Source organism: Arachis duranensis, chromosome 8 (assembly GCF_000817695.3).
Source record: "Arachis duranensis cultivar V14167 chromosome 8, aradu.V14167.gnm2.J7QH, whole genome shotgun sequence".
Classification (NCBI taxonomy): domain Eukaryota; kingdom Viridiplantae; phylum Streptophyta; class Magnoliopsida; order Fabales; family Fabaceae; genus Arachis; species Arachis duranensis.
This window is the reverse complement of record NC_029779.3, coordinates 33,058,578-33,076,678: the sequence shown is the minus strand read 5'-3', so window position 1 is coordinate 33,076,678 and position 18,101 is coordinate 33,058,578. Positions and strand designations below refer to the sequence as shown.

Genomic DNA, 18,101 nt, shown 5'->3' with positions numbered 1-18,101 from the left:
ATGAGAATAAATTTTAATAAATATAAATTATATATTTTTGTGCAAATTTTTCTAAATGTAAATAAAAACAATATAAGAATGAATGTTTTTTTATGTACATAATATAATTGTAATAAATATATGCATGTTATTAATTTATGGATTTGAATAAGATAAAAATTCACATACAATTATTTTTATATGAGGTTGATAGTTAAAAATTCATTGTTAGATAATAATTTAGTCAAATTTATCAAATTATATAATAATTCTTAAATATCTAACTTTATATAAAAATAACTTGATATAAATTTTCATCCTTAAATAAAGATAGCATATAAAAAAATGAAAGAGGATATGGTGTAATGTTGTGGGAGTGGGAGTGGAATGTCACATGGGATTGGACAGCTATAAACAGCTGTGGAAGGGAGGGGAGGGGGGTCTCTGAAGCCTCAACGGTATTGCTTGAAAGTCGCCAGTAGATTTAATAGCTATTAGCTAGTGGGAGGAATCATCCACCACGTGCCCCTTGTGACCTTCTCTTTACTACTCCACATTGCTCCCTTTTTCATATCCCTTATCTTAACAACATTGCTTTAATTTTGTGCAACATTTTGGTCTGCATATATATGCTTGTGTAACATTAACATAACACAGTCAAACAAGGTATGTATGTATGTCATATCAAAAGCCTATACTATTACACATATCAATTTACTAAGTACTAACAAATTCTTGAATATTCTTCGAGTGTTAATTAAAGGTTGGAGAAAATATCTTAAATTGGAAATGGTTGGCTTGCAATGCCGCCTATAATTAAGTAATTACAAGTTACTGGAGAAAAGAAAAAGATGTGTCTTATTATGTTGCTAAAAATAAGGTGGCCATACATCACGTTAGGTTACTGTTGATGAAATTTTAAAGACCGTGTCTTAAGACAAAAGGTAAGACAAGACAGCCCCACTTGATGGGATTAGTGATTGGTAATTAGGATAAGCAGTGGAATAATTGAGACGATACATGAGCTGTGAAGTGGTTTCTTTCTTTGCTTTCTTCTCAAAGCATTCCCACATGTAGGGTATATGCTTTCTTTCTTTCTTTCTCTCTGCGTGTGCCTGTGTTTCGAGGTACCTTCTTCCATTCATCTTATCTTAACCGCAATTAATGTATTATTTTACGACAATGCTTCATGTACTCTAAATTTAGCTATTAATATAAAATATATTAAAATATAAATATATATTAAAAATAAATTAAATTATATATACTTATACATAAATATATTAGTAGTTAATTTTAGTGACTGATTTTGATATACGAATAATTTTTTGATTATTTGAAGACCAATAGTGTTTGACAAAGCTTCCTATGTCATCATTAACTGCATGAGATGTGCATATAAACTATATATAATTATATTTTATGTATATCATTTATATTCCGAATCTTATTATATAAATAATCAATATAGTGAAGTGCCTGCCAATAGAGCATCTTCAAGGACGAATTTCATATCATATATAATTAATATGTAGCATCTAGCTATTTGATTAGTATAGCTAGCTCTTGCATTTCCGTGTATTTTTTAAGCCCTCCGTCAGTTCTCAATCATAATTTTTGGGTGAAAAAAGATAAGTATATCTAAAAAAATTACATAATTAAAGGCCATTTTGTCATTTAGTTTTTGTTAAAAATTGTGTTTTTTTTTTTAAATACAAGACTCGAATTAGATATTTATTTATTTTTAGAATGAACAAGAATAAGAATACTATAATCCCATCCATAAGAGAAGGATTACTAGAGCCAGTTGGCGTTGGCCAATTATGAATTATGATCATTCTTATTTTTATTTTCTGATTTTCTAATTTATTTTAAAACATAATCACAAATTTTCAATAAAAGGAAGAAAAATGAACTGACAATAATTCATCATCCACAATCATGATGCCAATCATGATTGCAACATCTGTTCGTTTCGCCATATTATATTGTCTACTTTGGAGATAAAAAGAAAAAAGGGTAACTTAGTTCTCGCTAATGAATTCCAACCAATCTTGAAGAAAAGAATCTCAACTAATAATAACTCAAAGAAGAGAATCCCAACTAATTGATTGAGAAGAGAAGAATCCCAAATATAGTTTGCGATTTTGCATTTTCCTTCCAAAAAAAAAAAGCCACGTTTAATTATGACTCTCAATATTTTCTTTTTTTGGTGGCTAATTATGTCTCTCAATATGTTGATTTTAAGAACCCAAATGCCATTAATTTAATTTTCTAATGAAGGAATTTCCCTTTTTCTTTAAAAATGAACTTAATCCAAGAATTGATATCTATTAATAAGTTTCCAAGTCTAGCTTTCAGCTGCTTCACTATTAACAAAGACTGTCAAGTGATTATACAGAATATTCTGATAATCATATCCTTAAGTATACTATGGAGTATATTATTGCAGAGTTCAAACAATCCAAGTTGTTAATCAATGTTGTATTGAGCTTACAAAAAATACCCATGTGCCATTGGCTTTGGCATGAAGTTAGCGGGGATAGACAGCTATCACTGATTCATTATCCCTGCATCTTTATATATACATTTCTGAAATTATGTTGACATTATTGCATACCATCTCCCACTTAAATAATGCTACTTGAATCTGTTTTTCATTAGTCATAGAAACCTTTTGCACTGTACTTTACTCACATCCTTATCATTACCCTTATTGGATAGGATGTGACTCCCACTTTGAATAAAGTTGCAATAAATCCAATAATAGAAGGTGTGTGAAACAGCTTTTAATACAGAGTGAGTAAATCTATTACTCATTGCTCATGTAAAACTTGGCTAGAGCGGTCAATTCACACCCATGAAAACACTGAAAGGTGACATAATTCAGTTAGAGGAAGAAAAAGAATACCCTTGTGCAAGTTCAAGACCTTATGTTTCTTGGTCATGCAAAATAAATGTACACAGAATCCTTGCTTTGTTAAAACTCAGAAGCATAAGAATTGAAAGCCATCGGTACAAGAACATAAATATGCAGCCGCAATGCCTCTAAAAAGAATGAGCATGCATTGAAATGGGTAAACAATAAAAGCATTAAGAAAGACAAGAGTCTTACCCTCTATATTCTTTAAGAATAAAAGCAGATTGTTCATAGTAAAAATCAAATCAAATCAAATCAGATTCTTGTTCTCCAATTTGCACTAAGACAAGCCATGAAGATTAGTAAAATCCTGTGCCCTTGTAGCGTGCAATCTATGGATAACTGCGAATGCATGTTCTGAAAGCCACAAGAATAATTCATCTGAAGTAAACAAAATCTTGAGCAGCAGATATGAAAGTTGGCTGAAATGACATGGCCAGACATGCACAACATAGAGAAGAATGGGAAGTCTGTTTTGCCATTTCAACTTTATTCAAGCAGTGTCTTTTCAGGAAATTGTGGAAGGGACCTAAATCATGCTGTGACTATAGTTGGATATGGAGAACAAGGTTTCAACTATCAAGTATTGACTAGAGGAAAACTCATGGGCAAGTAACTGGGGCGAAGCTGGCTATATTAGGATGAAGCGTGAAACCATGGACGAAGATGGGACTTGTGGCATTACTACGGATGCTAGCTATTCTGTCATCACAGATGAAGCAGTATTGTAGCCTAGTGACAGGCTGTGATTATAGAATGAAACATGTTAGCTCAAGAAGATTATTACAAAGCTTTAGAAGGGTTCAACTATGGCCTCGAAACAATCATATGAAATTGAGTAACATGCAAGAAGATTAGGAAACATTTTGGGGACCAAAAGTTAGGAACAAAATGGGGGAAGGAGAAGTTATAATATTATAAAAAAAGTAAACAAAACTTCAACAAATGAAAGAGAAGATAGCTTAACCAATTCCAGTGAAAAGATAAACTAAATCTAAGTCCATTGATTCTATATGAATTACATGTATTGAATGTGAAAACTAGTAAAAGAAAAAACAATGTAACACTAGAGCAAAAACGACATGACATAGAGCAGTTAATAATATGGTGCATTTATTTCTGCGACAAACTTCTACGTCAGTCATTTTCTTAGACAATCCTATGAGACTAATATCGCTAAAAAGTCATGCTATAATGGAATGTATTCAAAAGCTCAAAGAAAATCCAGCTGTGTTATATATACTTACATTTTTTTCATGCTTTAACTTCAAAGATTATAGCTCGATAGATTTTGAAAATCCATAATTTTATTGCATTACGTAGTCACTCCTTCAACATCAAGAATTGTTATTTGACAATTCTAAATAATTTCAAAGCTAAGATTTTAGTGATGTGAATCTTTGTCTCACAGCACAAGCTATCTTCCACTCTCCTATGCTAGCTAGGCCTTCAATTATTTTCTGCCTGGACTTGATATATGGTATAAAACCTCTTTCTGTCATTCCCATTGCAACCTTTCCAGCTAAAACATACTCATGTTTCTCCAAGCACCCTTCAATGACTGCCTCATAACTCTCGAACTCAACAGAGTGACCCTCTTTCTCCAGTAACTCAATCATCTCAACAGCTTTCCATATCTCCCTGTTTGCCCGCAATGCTGCAAACAGTTTCACTAGTGTTCCCTGTCCTGGAGTCAACCCATATTTCACAACCATTTGCTTCATCAAGTCCACTGCCTCAGCAGTCTTTCTGGCTCTGCTTATTGCACCAATTACAATGCCATAACTATTAAAATCGGGAATACATCCTGCTCCACCCATGCCATTCAAGACTTTAACTGCCTCTGCCAATTGACCAACTGCACAAAGAGACGATAGTAGATAATTACAAGTCCCACAGTCAGGATGATATCCAATTGACTGCATCTCAAGCAAAACATTAGCTACAGAATGAGAGAGACAACGGTGATCCAACCAAGCAGAAGTGAGGAGAACATGTGTCTGAGGAACTGGAAAGCAGCCAGAACGCAGAGTCCGTTGTAGGACAGCAAGTGCAATTGGGAGCGGATGAGAACTTTGGAGGGTGTAAGTTAGCAAGAAGGAAAGGGCTATCTTAGGCTTAGAGCGAGGTCTGAGAGGTATAAAAGATTGCAACATTTCATCAATAACTTGCACTTGCATGTTCTGGGAAAATGAAGAAAAGAAAGAAAAAGGATTATTCTTTGAACTATGGCAGGACTCTAAGGGAATGAGAAGGTCAGGGATTTTAACATAGTTTTTGGCTTCCACTTCAGCTCTAATATCCTTCTCAAGCTTTTGCAGTGATGACACCGAACGTACCAAATGGCACTGGTTCAAAAGAGGGTGAAAAGGTAAAAGAAACCTATGCATTGTAACTGCAATGACCATTCTTGGTGAATTAATATACTCCCAAGGCACCTTGTGACTCAAGAAACATGAATCCTGTTCGAAGTTAGTCAAAAAAGGAGATAATTTGAGTCAAATAGATGGAAGTTAATAACAAAGCACCTTTGTTTTCCTCTGTTCGTAGAGGACTTTTGGCAAACACTTGGTGAGCAGCCAAATAGATTTTGAGTCATGGTCATGTGTTAATCATAATTCAGCTGAAAGTAAAGAAATCAGAACACTTAGGCAAAGAAAAATCACTTTTTGTGTATAAAGTCATATAACATCATCATCGATACAAAATCAAATAATCATTAGTGGTCATCCTCCAAAATCCCATTTTGCATAATTTGCAAGTGGCGCACCTGAAAATAATTTATCAAAAACATAAGGGCAAACAAATAAACATTATAGTATTTTCATAATCCCAACTAACAATAAAAAATTACCAAAACAACAACAACAACAACAACAACAACCAATTTCCCACGCCATTGCATACTAACCTAAACTAATTTTAGCTCCTTTCAATAATAAAAGAATTACAGATAAAAAATCCATTTTGCTTGCACAAGGGAGGCAAGTAAATTAAAGGAAGAACCTTTGGACTTGTCTTAAAAAAAGTGCATCGCTACTCACTAGGGGGTGTTCATGGACCGGATGAAACCAGATTTGTCTGGGCCCAGACACAACCCTAAATATTGACTGGGTCCAAGACCCTTACCTGGTTCTAGAGCCGATGAAACCTCATTACTTTCGACTACAATAAAACCGGGTCTCTATAAATCCTAAACTAAAAAAGAATGAAAAACAACTTGCTGCCAATGGAACTTAAAATGCAGAGTTGAACATTGATACAAATTTATCTTATACAAGTTCCAACTCATCAATTTGCAAGAACAGATCCATATACCAAGAGTCAGATATTTTGCTAGAATTTGGACTCAACAAATCAAGTATAAGCAAGGTTCTGAAAACCGGACCGGTTATCGAACCGCTCTAGTCACTAGTTTACTGTCTAGTTACTGGTTTACTGATTCAACTAGTTCAACTGTGGTTCAACCGAAAATCATTTTATAATAAACAACAGCTGATTCTATAAAAATTCAATGAATAGAGCAACTGGTTCTAAACACTCTTCTACAGCATTTTTTTACTTCAAAAGGAGATCATAAACAACTAGTTCTATAAATAAACAAACTACAATAATATGCAATGCCAAAAATAGGCCAATGATGAAATAATAAAGGGTTTCTCTCTTCAATTCTATGTTCAAGCTTGTAGCAGACCAGAATCAACAGAGTAATACCATTGAAATAGTTTTCCTTCTTAATTCTTATATACCTCAGAATTTTCTACAAAATGAAAATTGAACACAACACAGCCTTGAATAAAATAAAAAAAAAAAAAAACAATACTCATAAATCATCACCTCTTCCAAACACAGCCTTAAAACAAAACAGAACAACATTCAGAGTTTGAGCATTGATCACAAAAAATTGATTTCTGAAACAAAACAAACAATCAACAAAACAATGAAAACAGAATTTTTTTTTTCCTTCAGAAGAAGAAAACAATAAAAACATGAAGCATATAATAAATCAATGATAACCAATATCAAGCAATAATCTCAAAGACAACAATAAATACACAACAACAATTTAGCAAATGATCAAGAACAAGACCTGAATAGAAAATCCAACAAATTAAATCACAGAAACCTATTAGCAAATTAAAACAACAGCAGCCCAACAATTTAGCAAATTATCAACTTAACAAGTTCAAGAACAGAAAATCACAACAAAAAAAAATAAAAATAACAGAAGAACAACAGAACAACAACATAAGAACAATTGGGAAATTAACAAGTTCACAATAACAGTTAAGATTTACCAGAAGAACACTAATGCAAGTGGAATCATCATGCTAATATGTTTTCTGCAAAGATGCTATTTGTGCAGCTAAAATTTCCTAATTACTAAGATCCAATTATTCTAATTCCACATGCAATCAACTTACTAAGTTTCTAAAAGCTAGAAATTATAAAACCAACCAGAAATATGGTTAAAGCATTTCATCAAACATGTTGAGTGCGGTAAAATTAAAACGAAATAAGAGAATTCAAAGCTTAATATCAATACGATAGAGAAGAGAACATAACTATTGTAACTTGAATTCAGTCTATCAAAAAATCCAAACCACTACCAAATCAAATAGTTACTTATTGTAATAGAAATCAGAAGTTGCAGAGTTTGAAGCAGAGTATTGGTGTTGTGTGAGTGTATTGTCTGGTGGCGGGTTTAGGGAACTCACGGCGGCGACAAAAGAGAGCAGTTCGACGGCTAGGTGGAGCGCGCGGGTTGGTCGCAGAGTTTGAAGCAGAGCAGCGTGGCTTCCAGACGAACGCGAATGCGAACTCGAACGGTGAGCGGCGAGTGAACGCGAACGGTGAACGCCGAGCGAACGTGAACCGCGAAGAACGCGAACGAAGACGACAGCTGAACGAAGACGCGAACTTGAACGGCAAACAAACGGCGACGAAAGCGCGGCTGAACAGACAAAGACGACGGACGCCGAGCTCGAGGAAGCAGCCGCGATCGGTGACAACGAACAGGGGTTGAAGACTTGGAGCACGAGGGAAGCTAGATAGACGGACGGATGGCGAACTTTGAGTGCGACGGACGGCGGCAGTATGCCACTCCTTGCGGCGGTGGTGTAGTTTTTTGGCTGGGTTTGCGTGATCTCTTTCTGAATGAAAGAAAGAAAGGGAGAAAGGGCGAATGAGGAGCTTCCGTTTTTCTGTAAACCGGCCAGGTTCTGATTTGGTCCGACCGGCCGGTTCTCGTCCTATTCAACGGTGTTTCACCGATTTTCTGATCAACAGTTTTACATACTTGACTGGACTGTTAATGTTGTTGGTTTGCAATTGAATCGGTTCGACCGATTGATCCAGTCCAATTTTTAAAACCATGAATATAAGTGAAAAACTAAAGTATGTTGATAATAGTCCCCAACCTAAAAAATTGTTCTCCATTTTTTTCCATTTACCTTACCAATAATATTTTCATGACTAGGAAATGCATCAATTAAAAATCTATAACGAATAATTCACATATTTTTTTATCTTTAATTATCAAAAAATTTAATAATGTCACTATATATTCAGTAACATAAAAAAACAGCTTTATTACCAATTATTAGAAAACTCATATGCACTAAACTAAACAGGGAGATAAAATTACCTCGACAAGCATAACTATGCTTACACAACAGGCAACCCCACAAAAGAGGGTTGATCCCAGAAGCTCCTCCAAGTACTGCATAAAAGATATTCAAAATCAAAGAAACCATTGAGCATTCATGACCTTTTTTAATCCTAAATGCATAACGATACAATTTATAATCAGACTTTAATTTAATTTTTTCAAAATAATTTTTTTCAATTAACTTGGTTATTGCAGAATTTCAATTTAAAAAAAAATGAAATTAACAGTGGCTATTGGTTAATGCGTACATGCAGTGAGCTTGGGGAAAGGGGAGGGGGCGGCTGAGGCGAGGCGAGGCGCGCAACAAGAAGCAGTGATGCATTATGTTCTCTTTCACTTAGGGCTGTGATCATTCTTATTTCGTTAAGAGGTCTTATGAACTCTTACATGCCAACATGGGGATGTAGCTCAAATGGTAGAGCGCTCGCTTTGCATGCGAGAGGCACGGGGTTCGATCCCCCGCATCTCCACAACAGATTATTTATTTTGAATGTTATTCAAAAGAATTATAATTAAAACACACAATTATTCACTCTTCCTTATAAAACCACTCTCTTTTGCTTATTTTTATATTTCTTTAGGATTATGATTCCTAATATATTACTATGGTCTAAGCTCACATGCAGAGTTGTCTTTATGTTTAGTTATTATTGGATTATAACAAATTAGGCCTTTGAGTTACAGAGCAGCAGATGTGTTCTTGCTTGCATTTTCCCTTCTCAGCAGAGCCAGCTATGAAAATATCTCTAAGAAGGTTATTTATTCCCAAAATGCCCAATATGTCTACCTTAATTACTATATGATATTATATTATATTGTATATATGGCATGTTAGAATTCCAAAAAACAGAATCTGATATTAGGCTAATTTTTTTGCGATTCCTGAACTAATACATTATGCTCCAACTGTGCCAATTGTTCTTGTAGGAACAAAACTTGGTATCATAAGATCATTGAAATACTTGATAATTTTTTATCTATATTATGTTGCAAGTAATTCAATAATTATAATTGGTTACAGATTTAATAGAAGACAGGAACTATTTGATTGATCATCCTGAAATTACACCTATAACTACTTCCCAAGTAAGTCAATTTTCTAAATAAAATTCATTATTTGTTAAATTTGTTTCTCCTTTAATAACTATTAAATTTTTTAAAATATTTTGGACAGGGAGAAGAGCTGAAGAAGGCAATTGGTGTTGCTGTATACATAGAATGCAGCTCAAAGACTCAACAGGTTTATATATAGAGCAATGCTAGGGGGCCAGCAATTTTTGTGATTGTTAGCCATCAACTAGCCATCAATGATGATTTGATGGTGTGAGATTGGTGTGAAATTTCATCCAATGGCTCACCTTTCTCTGCTGGTTACATGCTGGCCAAAATTCAATAAAACTGCTGGTCCCCTAGACTTTTCCTTATATATATTTAATACTTTTTTTTTTCGCTTTAAATGTTAATTTTGAAATCCTTTGTAATTTTAACATGGACTGAATGCCAATCCTATTCTATTTTTTCTTTCAAGTCACTGAATGCATGTATGAAAATAATTCATCACAGATATATTCATCATACGAAGGGATATTGATTTTGTATTACAAACTTGAGAATATATGTATAAACTAATAACTTTTTAACATTAGCATAATTTTATGTCATTGTTGCAATATTTCAGAATGTGAAGGTCGTATTTGATGCTGCAATCAAGGTTGTTTTGCAGCCGCCAAACCAAAGAAAAAAAGGAAGACAAGATCATCCATTTTTCTTTAATTGGTTGATACGTGTTTCAAATATTCGTGATATGAAGAGTTCAAGAGTTATTTAGAATATATTTTAGTTTACATTTTTAGAATATTTTATTTAATATATTTTGATTTTGTTTATATAATTACTATTGGACCTTATGTCTATGGGTTTTAGAGTTTTTCTTTGTTTTAACCTAATAAAATGTTATAAATACCTCATTAACTATTGTAGTCGTAGTATAGAATGATTTAGAGGTTTCTAAACCTTTTTGGTTTCGTAATGAAACTATGGTGTGGACAATTGAGGTTGAGGAGTCCCTCTCTTGTTGCATCGGAGAATTTGATAGAAAGTTGAGGAATCCCTTCGATTCAATTCCCAAACTATGGCGAAGTTAGGTTAAGGAGTCACTTTCTTGTTGCGTCAAGAAATTAGGTAAAAGTAAAGTGATTCTCTTTATACTCAATTTCAATCTATCATTTTTGTTTCTATTTCAATTTTAATATATCTTTTTTATTTAATTTCAATTCTTATCTTATTTATCCTTTTATTTTGTATTATTGGTGTTCGTGTTTGATTCTCTATCATGTAAAATAATTTGAAACTCTCTTTTCAAATTTCTTTACTTTGATTGTATTACTCTTCCTGAACGCGTATTACGAACTCTTTAGTCTTTATCATTTTTTGAAGACAAATTTTGTCGTATAAAAAATATATACAATACTTTCATCATCTTCAGTTCATCACTTCTATATATGTTGCTCAACACTTTTGTTTTTCTTAGCTAGAAATTTTTTAAGTGATTCTGTTAATTATTGTCGCAATTATTAGCATCAATCAAATTTTAGATGATGTATATGCAACCTACAAAATTATTACGTTTTGTCAATTTCTGTTTAACAAGACTCACGTAATGGCCATTAAGAATTACGATAGTGTCTGTGTCACAAAGCTGAAATTTTTATGAAATTTATTGTTTTTAGTTATTATTTAATCATTAACTCAATTTTTTTATTTTAATTCCTTTAATTTAATAGTCTAACAACATACTTTTAGACATTAATAGCCAAAAATAATAAATTCTAATGATTTTCTAACATCTTTTTTTTTACCAAAATAAATTTTCTCTTTTTTTTCAATTAAAGATGTAAAGTATAATATTTAACTCTTTAATATTTTATCCTTCATTTTTTTTGTTTCACATATAAAATATATGATAAGAATACCTTCTCAACTGAAAAAATAAATAAATAAAAGGATCTAATCCCGGAATTTCACATCATATATAGATAGGATAAATGGTCGAACGTAGAGTTTGTGAAAATAACTAGCCCTTAATGCATTTCGATTCTAATTTGATCCATTGATGTCCAATAAAGAATTAAATATTCTATAATAAAGTTATCTATTTGGATGTTCCTATGAGCTCGAATCCATCAGCTAATCAAATCAACCTATAAAAGTTGTCTAACTCACAGGTCACAGCCCAAACCACATAGGATTAAGGACCTGAGAATAATCTAACGACTTATTAAATAGAATTTCATCATATTTGAACTTTGTTTCCACCATATACAACCTTCTTACAAATGGTGGAAATCGACTTCACGTAAAGTTGATATTTGAGAGTTGTTAAATGATTTGACCGATTTGACTAAATTTTTATCTAACATCTCTCAAATATCAATTTTACGTAAAATTAACTCCACCTGAATTTTTACCTTGTTAAATATGATTTTGGTCACTTCATACACATTCACATAAACCTAACCTTTACTTCTAAAATTCTTCTAACTTAAGCGTCAAAATCTTTAATTTTTGTTCTATAATACTCTCAATATCTTAAAAGGATATCAATATTCAATATCTAATGATAAATGAATATTAAGACACACCGAAAGAATAATTAAGAGAGATATTGGTACTTTTAAAGCCGATATGGCAGACACCGAAACTTGCTCCAAATACGTAAACATCATCTCCTCTTTATTGAAATGTGATCAAGAAAATAATATCAAAGATGCTATTATAGAAGCGCCTGTAGCTCAGTGGATAGAGCGTTTGTTTCCTAAGTAGAAAGTCGTAGGTTCGACCCCTACCTGGCGCGTTTATATATACAGAATAAAATGTAACATTCTTTGACTTAATCGCAGCCTTAATATAGCGATGACCAGACATTTTCTTTTCCGTCTAGCAAATTGTCAATGTTTTTTTATTTGTGTTCACACCTTACACAAATTGAACATTCTTTGGCTTAATCGCAGCCTTAATATAGCGATGACCAGACATTTTCTTTTCCGTCTAGCAAATTGTCACACGATATATTAGTATCAAATAATATAGCATTTGCATTATAAATGAAGTATGATAATGAGAATGAAGAGTTAAACCCTAAAATGGTCCTGAGATTGACATTTTGTAATTGCACAAATTATGTCCCTGAGATTAAAAAAAATGTATCATAGTAGTTAACGACGTGATGACATGGCATGATGACGTGGACTGTAAGTGACATGTGTCACTTCATGATTTGGCCACGTGTAATGGTAGGATGATGTGGTGACCAGTGACACGTGGCATGCTGACGTGGATAGTTGTGCCACGTGTCACAATGTTATTTGGCCACGTGTCCAGTAGTGCCACGTGTCGCAACAGTATGCGTCCACGTGTCATCCATTATGCCATCGTTGTATATGCATCAAATTAGTCCCTCACTTTGCATTAAGTGACTCATTTTAGTTCCTGAAATTGAATGTCGTGCACCAAACTAGTCCCTTCACCAATTTTTTCTCTTTTTTTTTCTATAAATTCAAAATTCTCAATATTTTTGAATGCATTAATTTCAATTCTATTTTTTCACACGTTCTTCGAATAAAAGTATTTTTATAAAATGTTTTTTCTCTTGCGAATATCCTAATTGCCGACTTGGAGTTAATGTGAAGGCTTTTCAAGCATTTTCACTACCATCTCCAACCTCTTTCAGTACTTTTATAAAATATTTTTTTTCTTGCGGATACCTCTAATAGCTGCCGTCTTGGAGTTTACGTGAAGGCATTTCAAGCTTCTTTTATTATCATCTCCGACCTCTTTCGTCTAGATTGCAGAGATCAAAAGTGGTAGTGAGGGTGGTTGAAGTGCCATCAATCTAGCTCATTTATACATAACGAAAATGTGTATTTCATAAGAAAAAAATATTTATTTTAATTATTAATTTTTTGTTAAAAACACATGTTTTTTTATGAAAAAATGTGTCTAATCAATCATATAATTATTTTTTTATAATAACATACTTATATATTACAAAATTTACCAATATTAAATTATTAAAAAATTATATAATTAAAACTAAAATCTTAAATTTTTGTATAAAAGCACTTGTATTTAAACGATATTTGAAAAAATAGAATTGAAATTAGTGTATCCAAGATATTAAAATTTTAAATTTAAAAAAAATGAGAAAAAATTGGTGAAGGGATTAGTTTGGTGCACGACATTCAATTTCAGGGACTAAAATGAGTCACTTAATGCAAAGTGAGGGACTAATTTGGTGCATATACAACGATGGCATAATGGACGACACGTGGACGAATACTGTTGCGACACGTGGCACTAATGGACACGTGGCCAAATAACATTGTGACACGTGGCACAACTATCCACGTCAGCATGCCACGTGTCACTGGTCACCACATCATCCTACCATTACATGTGGCCAAATCATGAAGTGACACGTGTCACTTACAGTCCACGTCATTGTGTCATGTCATCATGTCGTTAATGGAAAATGGGTCAGGGACTACTATAGTGCATTTTTTTCAATCTCAGAGACGTAATTGGTGCAATTAGAATCTCAGGAATGATTTCAGTGCAAAACGCCAATCTCAGGGACCATTTTGGGTTTAACTCTGAGAATGAATGATATGACATAGTATTTCCCTACTTAAAATGTGTCTTGCCAACCAACTAGATTTGACAGAGTTAGCAAATGGTATATTTTTTAGAACACTTTGTTATAAGCTTAATTCTTGGCAAAATGTAAAAAGGAAAAAAAAAACTGTTAGAGAGGTATATCCATTTTAGTAATTCTAAGTCTCAATATGCAACTAGTCATATTGTTGAAGAATGAAGATGGATAACTTCTTAATCAACAAAAAATTGTAATATTATTGGATACAAGTATGTTAAAATAATTCAACTAAAAGCTAATTTATTTATTGGATATAAGTATGTTAAAACGTAAAAAGGTACATTTTCTTTTACTTGGTTAATTCAAGACATCTCTTTCTATAAGGGTTTCAAGTGAAGTACTCTCCAATAAACTTTATTTGTTCTAAAATAAAGAGAATTATAAAGTGATGAAATAATAGATAATCACACTTGAATTATGTTGTGAGATTCATTTGTATTAAAAAAATCCCTAATAATAATTAATAACTATGTTAAGTGTACACAAAAAGTAAAAAGTAATTACAGTATAAAATACATATTAAAAATGAGTTAAACAACATAATATATTCATATATAAATATATAAAAATTAATTTTAATAACTTTTTTATGTACAAATAATATTTTTAGATAATTAATTGTCCCCTCACTTTATCATTTTCCAAATTTATTCACTTTGAAGAATCTAACTCCCTCCTTTTCTCTCCTCTCAAGCGGAAAAAAAAATCAATATTAATAGATATAGAGGATTCTTTTAGTTAAGCATTTAGAGCATTATGCATTTGTATATCCTTCTCTTTTTTCTTTTGTCCTTCTTTTTGTTACTTGATATCATTATTACCATTACTATTATTTAATATCAGTTAGTTGTATAGTTCGTAAGCTATACAGAATTAGTTAGTGAGGTGTACAGATTTAGTTAGCGTAATAGTTAGTATAGCTATAAATAGATAGTCATAAAGCTTGTATTCTTTCAGATTTTTCATTAATGCAAGTTTCATTACTTAATTTCTTTTTTCATTCTCTAATCATGTGTTCTTCTCCAATCTCACATGCAATTTAACATGGTGCGGTGAGCGTGAATGGAGGGACATGAAGATTGTAGATTGAAGAATAGATAGCTTGTTCTCTGATTCACGATCATTTGGCGTGATTTGAGAAAATTTGAAGAGTCCAGCTTCACAGATAACGCAATTTCTCTATTCTTCTCTGCCTTCCTCGATCAGACCTGAAACTCTCCTCTTCGATTGATCTCCTCTCATTCTTCATTTCTTTAATCAGATCTGGAATTGCCTTCCTCTATTCGATCTGAAACTCTCCTCTTCGATTGATCTCCTCTCATTCTTCATTTCTTCGTCTATTTTCTTTTCTTCTTCTCTCTCGAACTCGCACAACAGTATTTGATGAGAGCTTCATAACTCACCTTTCTTTACGGTGACGTAACAAAGTGTTCCGATCAACGAGATTGAGAGAAAAAGGTTACGAGTCAATTGGTTAACCCGACGTGAAACTTGCACTTATGGCTGAGAAATCAGGAAGCGGATCTGGATCTGGAGGTGTTGGTGCGATGGATGCTCAGCAGTTTGTGGCATTCTTCAGTCAAGTTGCACAGATCCAGAGTTATCTCAACAAGACAAATCTGAATCAAGATCTTTCAAGTCCTTACTACATTTTGCCGTCTGAAAATCCAGGTATACCTATCACCAATGTCACACTTACTGGTTCGAATTATAGTGCATGGAGCAAAGCTATGATGAATGCACTTTATTCTAAAAACAAATTCGAATTTGTTAATGGTACGATTTTGAAGCCTGAGAGAACGGATCCAAATTTTAAGGCATGACAACAATGCAACATGTATGTAGTTGCCTGGATTAATCTCTCCTTGAGCCCTGACATATATCAAAGTATTTTATGGAATAATGACATTTAAAGGCAGCTCATCGAGTACTGCGCTATGTGAAGGGATCCCTAGCTACAGGTCTCTTCTTCTCGGCAAAGTCGGACTTATACCTCACCGGTTTCTCGGATTCTGATTGGGCCGGGTGCCTTGATTCTCGCAGGTCTACTTTTGCATATTGTTTCTACCTGGGACCCTCTTTGGTAACATGGAAAAGCAAGAAATAACTTACAGTTGCAACCTTCTTTTCTGAAGCTGAATATCGAGTTTTGGCATTGGCAACCCGAGAAGCTCAGTGGTTAAGCTATGTTCTCCATAATCTTGGTACTCCAATTCAAAAACCAATATATATACTGTGAAGCAATTCAACAATCTATTTTGCCACTAATCCTGTATTTCACGAGCAGACAAAGCATATAGAAATTGATTGCCACACAGTTCGTGACAAGCTACAAGAAAAGCTTATCCACTTTCTCCCCATTTCAACCCACAATCAAGCAGCAGATATTCTTACAAAGTCTTTTGCTCCGGTCCCTTTCATGCTGCATATTCTAAGATTTAATTGTTGAACCTTTTTTTTCCAACAATGCAAACTTACGAGAGGGTGTTACTTGATATCATTATTGCCACTACTGTTATTTAATGTCAATTAGTTGTATAGTTGGTAAGCTGTACAGAGTTAGTTAGTGAGGTGTACAGAATTAGTTAGCGTGACAGTTAGTGTAGCTATAAATAGATAGTCATAAAGCTTGTATTCTTTGAGACTCTTCATTAATACAAGTTTCATTACCTAATTTCTTCTCTCCTTCTCTGGTCATGTGTTCTTCTCTAATCTCACATGCAATTTAACACTTTTCAAAATTTATTGCATACCCAAAATAATCACACAAATCCATTTTCAAGTTTCTTATTTTGGGGGCAATTTTTACTTTTTATTTTGCCCAATATATTTTTTCTACTTTTATCATTTAGATAAGTAACATTGATTTCCTTGAATCTTGATGTTGAAGGAATAGTACAACAAGAGACGCAAACAAAGCAACAAATCCCCCACTTGACAGCATCATTACTTTATTAATATTATGATTGTTAATTATTAATTTATTAATGATCATTTTACCAAAGAAAATAAAATAGTATTAAATAAGGAGATCATTCATCATTTGAGCTTTGAAGGCTTCTCCCTCTCTTCTTCAATACGCGCCTTTCTTCATTCTCTCTCTCTCCGTGTACTGTCTTCTACAATTCAACTACAAATTCAAAAAAGTTTCAAGCTTTAAACCCTGAACAGCACCAAACTCAACGGCCCTTAACAACAATCAAGAGAGAAAGAAACCCCACGCTGAATTTTCGATCACCACAAACAAAGGCAAGAACACTCACAATTCAAACTCCAATCGAAATCTTTTAGTTCTTCAAAAGAATGGGTAGCGCTTACAAAGCAGAGGAAGAGTACGACTACTTGTACAAGGTGGTGCTGATCGGAGACTCAGGCGTTGGGAAGTCGAACCTGTTGTCCAGGTTCACCAAGAACGAGTTCACCTTGGACTCAAAGTCCACCATTGGCGTCGAGTTCGCCACCCGAACCGTCCATGTTCACGACAAGATCGTCAAGGCTCAGATTTGGGACACTGCTGGCCAAGAAAGGTCTTTTCTTTTTTCCTCAATTCATGATCTTTCTTCTTCTCTTTTTGATTTTTGTTTTTGCTCAATGCTATGTGTAAGATTTGTTTCCCGATGATGAATTGAATTGAGTAAATTTCGAAAATGAGTGATCTTGTTATGTTTAGAGGTATTGTTGGGTTTGATCTTGATGATCTGGGCACTGATCAACGAAACAGGGGATTCTGAAATCTGGAGTAGGATTGATTAGTGACTGCCAATGATGGTGCTAGTTCTTTCTCTTTATGCTTTAATGATATGGTTTTGATGGATAGT

At 33.4% G+C, this 18,101-nt stretch overlaps 5 protein-coding genes and 2 non-coding genes across 10 annotated transcripts in view; 4 read left to right on the top strand and 3 right to left on the bottom strand.

Moving 5' to 3' along the window:
• Positions 1 to 4,188: 4,188 nt before the first annotated feature.
• Positions 4,189 to 7,752, bottom strand: LOC107462248 (pentatricopeptide repeat-containing protein At1g06270). 4 transcript variants are annotated; one of them, XM_052253485.1, is made up of 3 exons: positions 7,618 to 7,752; positions 5,428 to 5,522; positions 4,189 to 5,361 (listed from the first exon to the last, which is right to left on the bottom strand). In XM_052253485.1, exon 3 carries the CDS (start codon positions 5,305 to 5,307, stop codon positions 4,276 to 4,278), a length of 1,032 nt encoding a protein of 343 aa, XP_052109445.1. In that variant the 5' UTR covers positions 5,308 to 5,361; positions 5,428 to 5,522; positions 7,618 to 7,752; the 3' UTR covers positions 4,189 to 4,275. The 4 variants fall into 4 exon arrangements, 3 of the variants coding, with proteins under 3 accessions (XP_052109445.1, XP_020985043.1, XP_052109446.1); XR_008002228.1 differs by having other exon boundaries at positions 4,617 to 4,757; XM_021129384.2 differs by having other exon boundaries at positions 4,189 to 5,522.
• On the bottom strand, positions 4,276 to 5,307 carry LOC127739604 (pentatricopeptide repeat-containing protein At1g06270). Its single transcript, XM_021129387.2, has one exon. It carries the CDS (start codon positions 5,305 to 5,307, stop codon positions 4,276 to 4,278), a length of 1,032 nt encoding a protein of 343 aa, XP_020985046.2.
• On the bottom strand, positions 5,536 to 8,372 carry LOC127739707 (uncharacterized). The gene is made up of 3 exons (XM_052253353.1): positions 8,358 to 8,372; positions 7,526 to 8,151; positions 5,536 to 5,669 (listed from the first exon to the last, which is right to left on the bottom strand). Exons 1-3 carry the CDS (start codon positions 8,370 to 8,372, stop codon positions 5,594 to 5,596), a joined length of 717 nt encoding a protein of 238 aa, XP_052109313.1. The 3' UTR covers positions 5,536 to 5,593.
• Positions 8,373 to 8,967: 595 nt separating this feature from the next.
• On the top strand, positions 8,968 to 9,040 carry TRNAA-UGC (transfer RNA alanine (anticodon UGC)). The gene has a single exon. It is a non-coding gene; the product is annotated as a tRNA-Ala (tRNA).
• A 194-nt stretch (positions 9,041 to 9,234) lies between these two features.
• LOC107462207 (rac-like GTP-binding protein RAC2) lies at positions 9,235 to 14,556 on the top strand (the record flags this gene model as incomplete). Its single annotated transcript, XM_052253352.1, has 6 exons — positions 9,235 to 9,324; positions 9,434 to 9,509; positions 9,592 to 9,656; positions 9,745 to 9,810; positions 10,249 to 10,324; positions 14,462 to 14,556. Coding segments are annotated over 6 exons (468 nt in total), but the record flags the coding sequence as incomplete, so codon positions are not given.
• On the top strand, positions 12,351 to 12,423 carry TRNAR-CCU (transfer RNA arginine (anticodon CCU)). The gene has a single exon. It is a non-coding gene; the product is annotated as a tRNA-Arg (tRNA).
• Positions 14,557 to 17,353: 2,797 nt separating the features above from the next.
• LOC107462237 (ras-related protein RABA1f) overlaps positions 17,354 to 18,101 on the top strand; it is a 2,089-nt gene continuing 1,341 nt past the window's right edge. Inside the window, exon 1 of the mRNA XM_016080811.3 lies at positions 17,354 to 17,810. Within this exon, the coding sequence (XP_015936297.1) occupies positions 17,587 to 17,810 (224 nt within the window). The 5' untranslated portion in view covers positions 17,354 to 17,586. The remainder of the gene's footprint in view (positions 17,811 to 18,101) is intronic.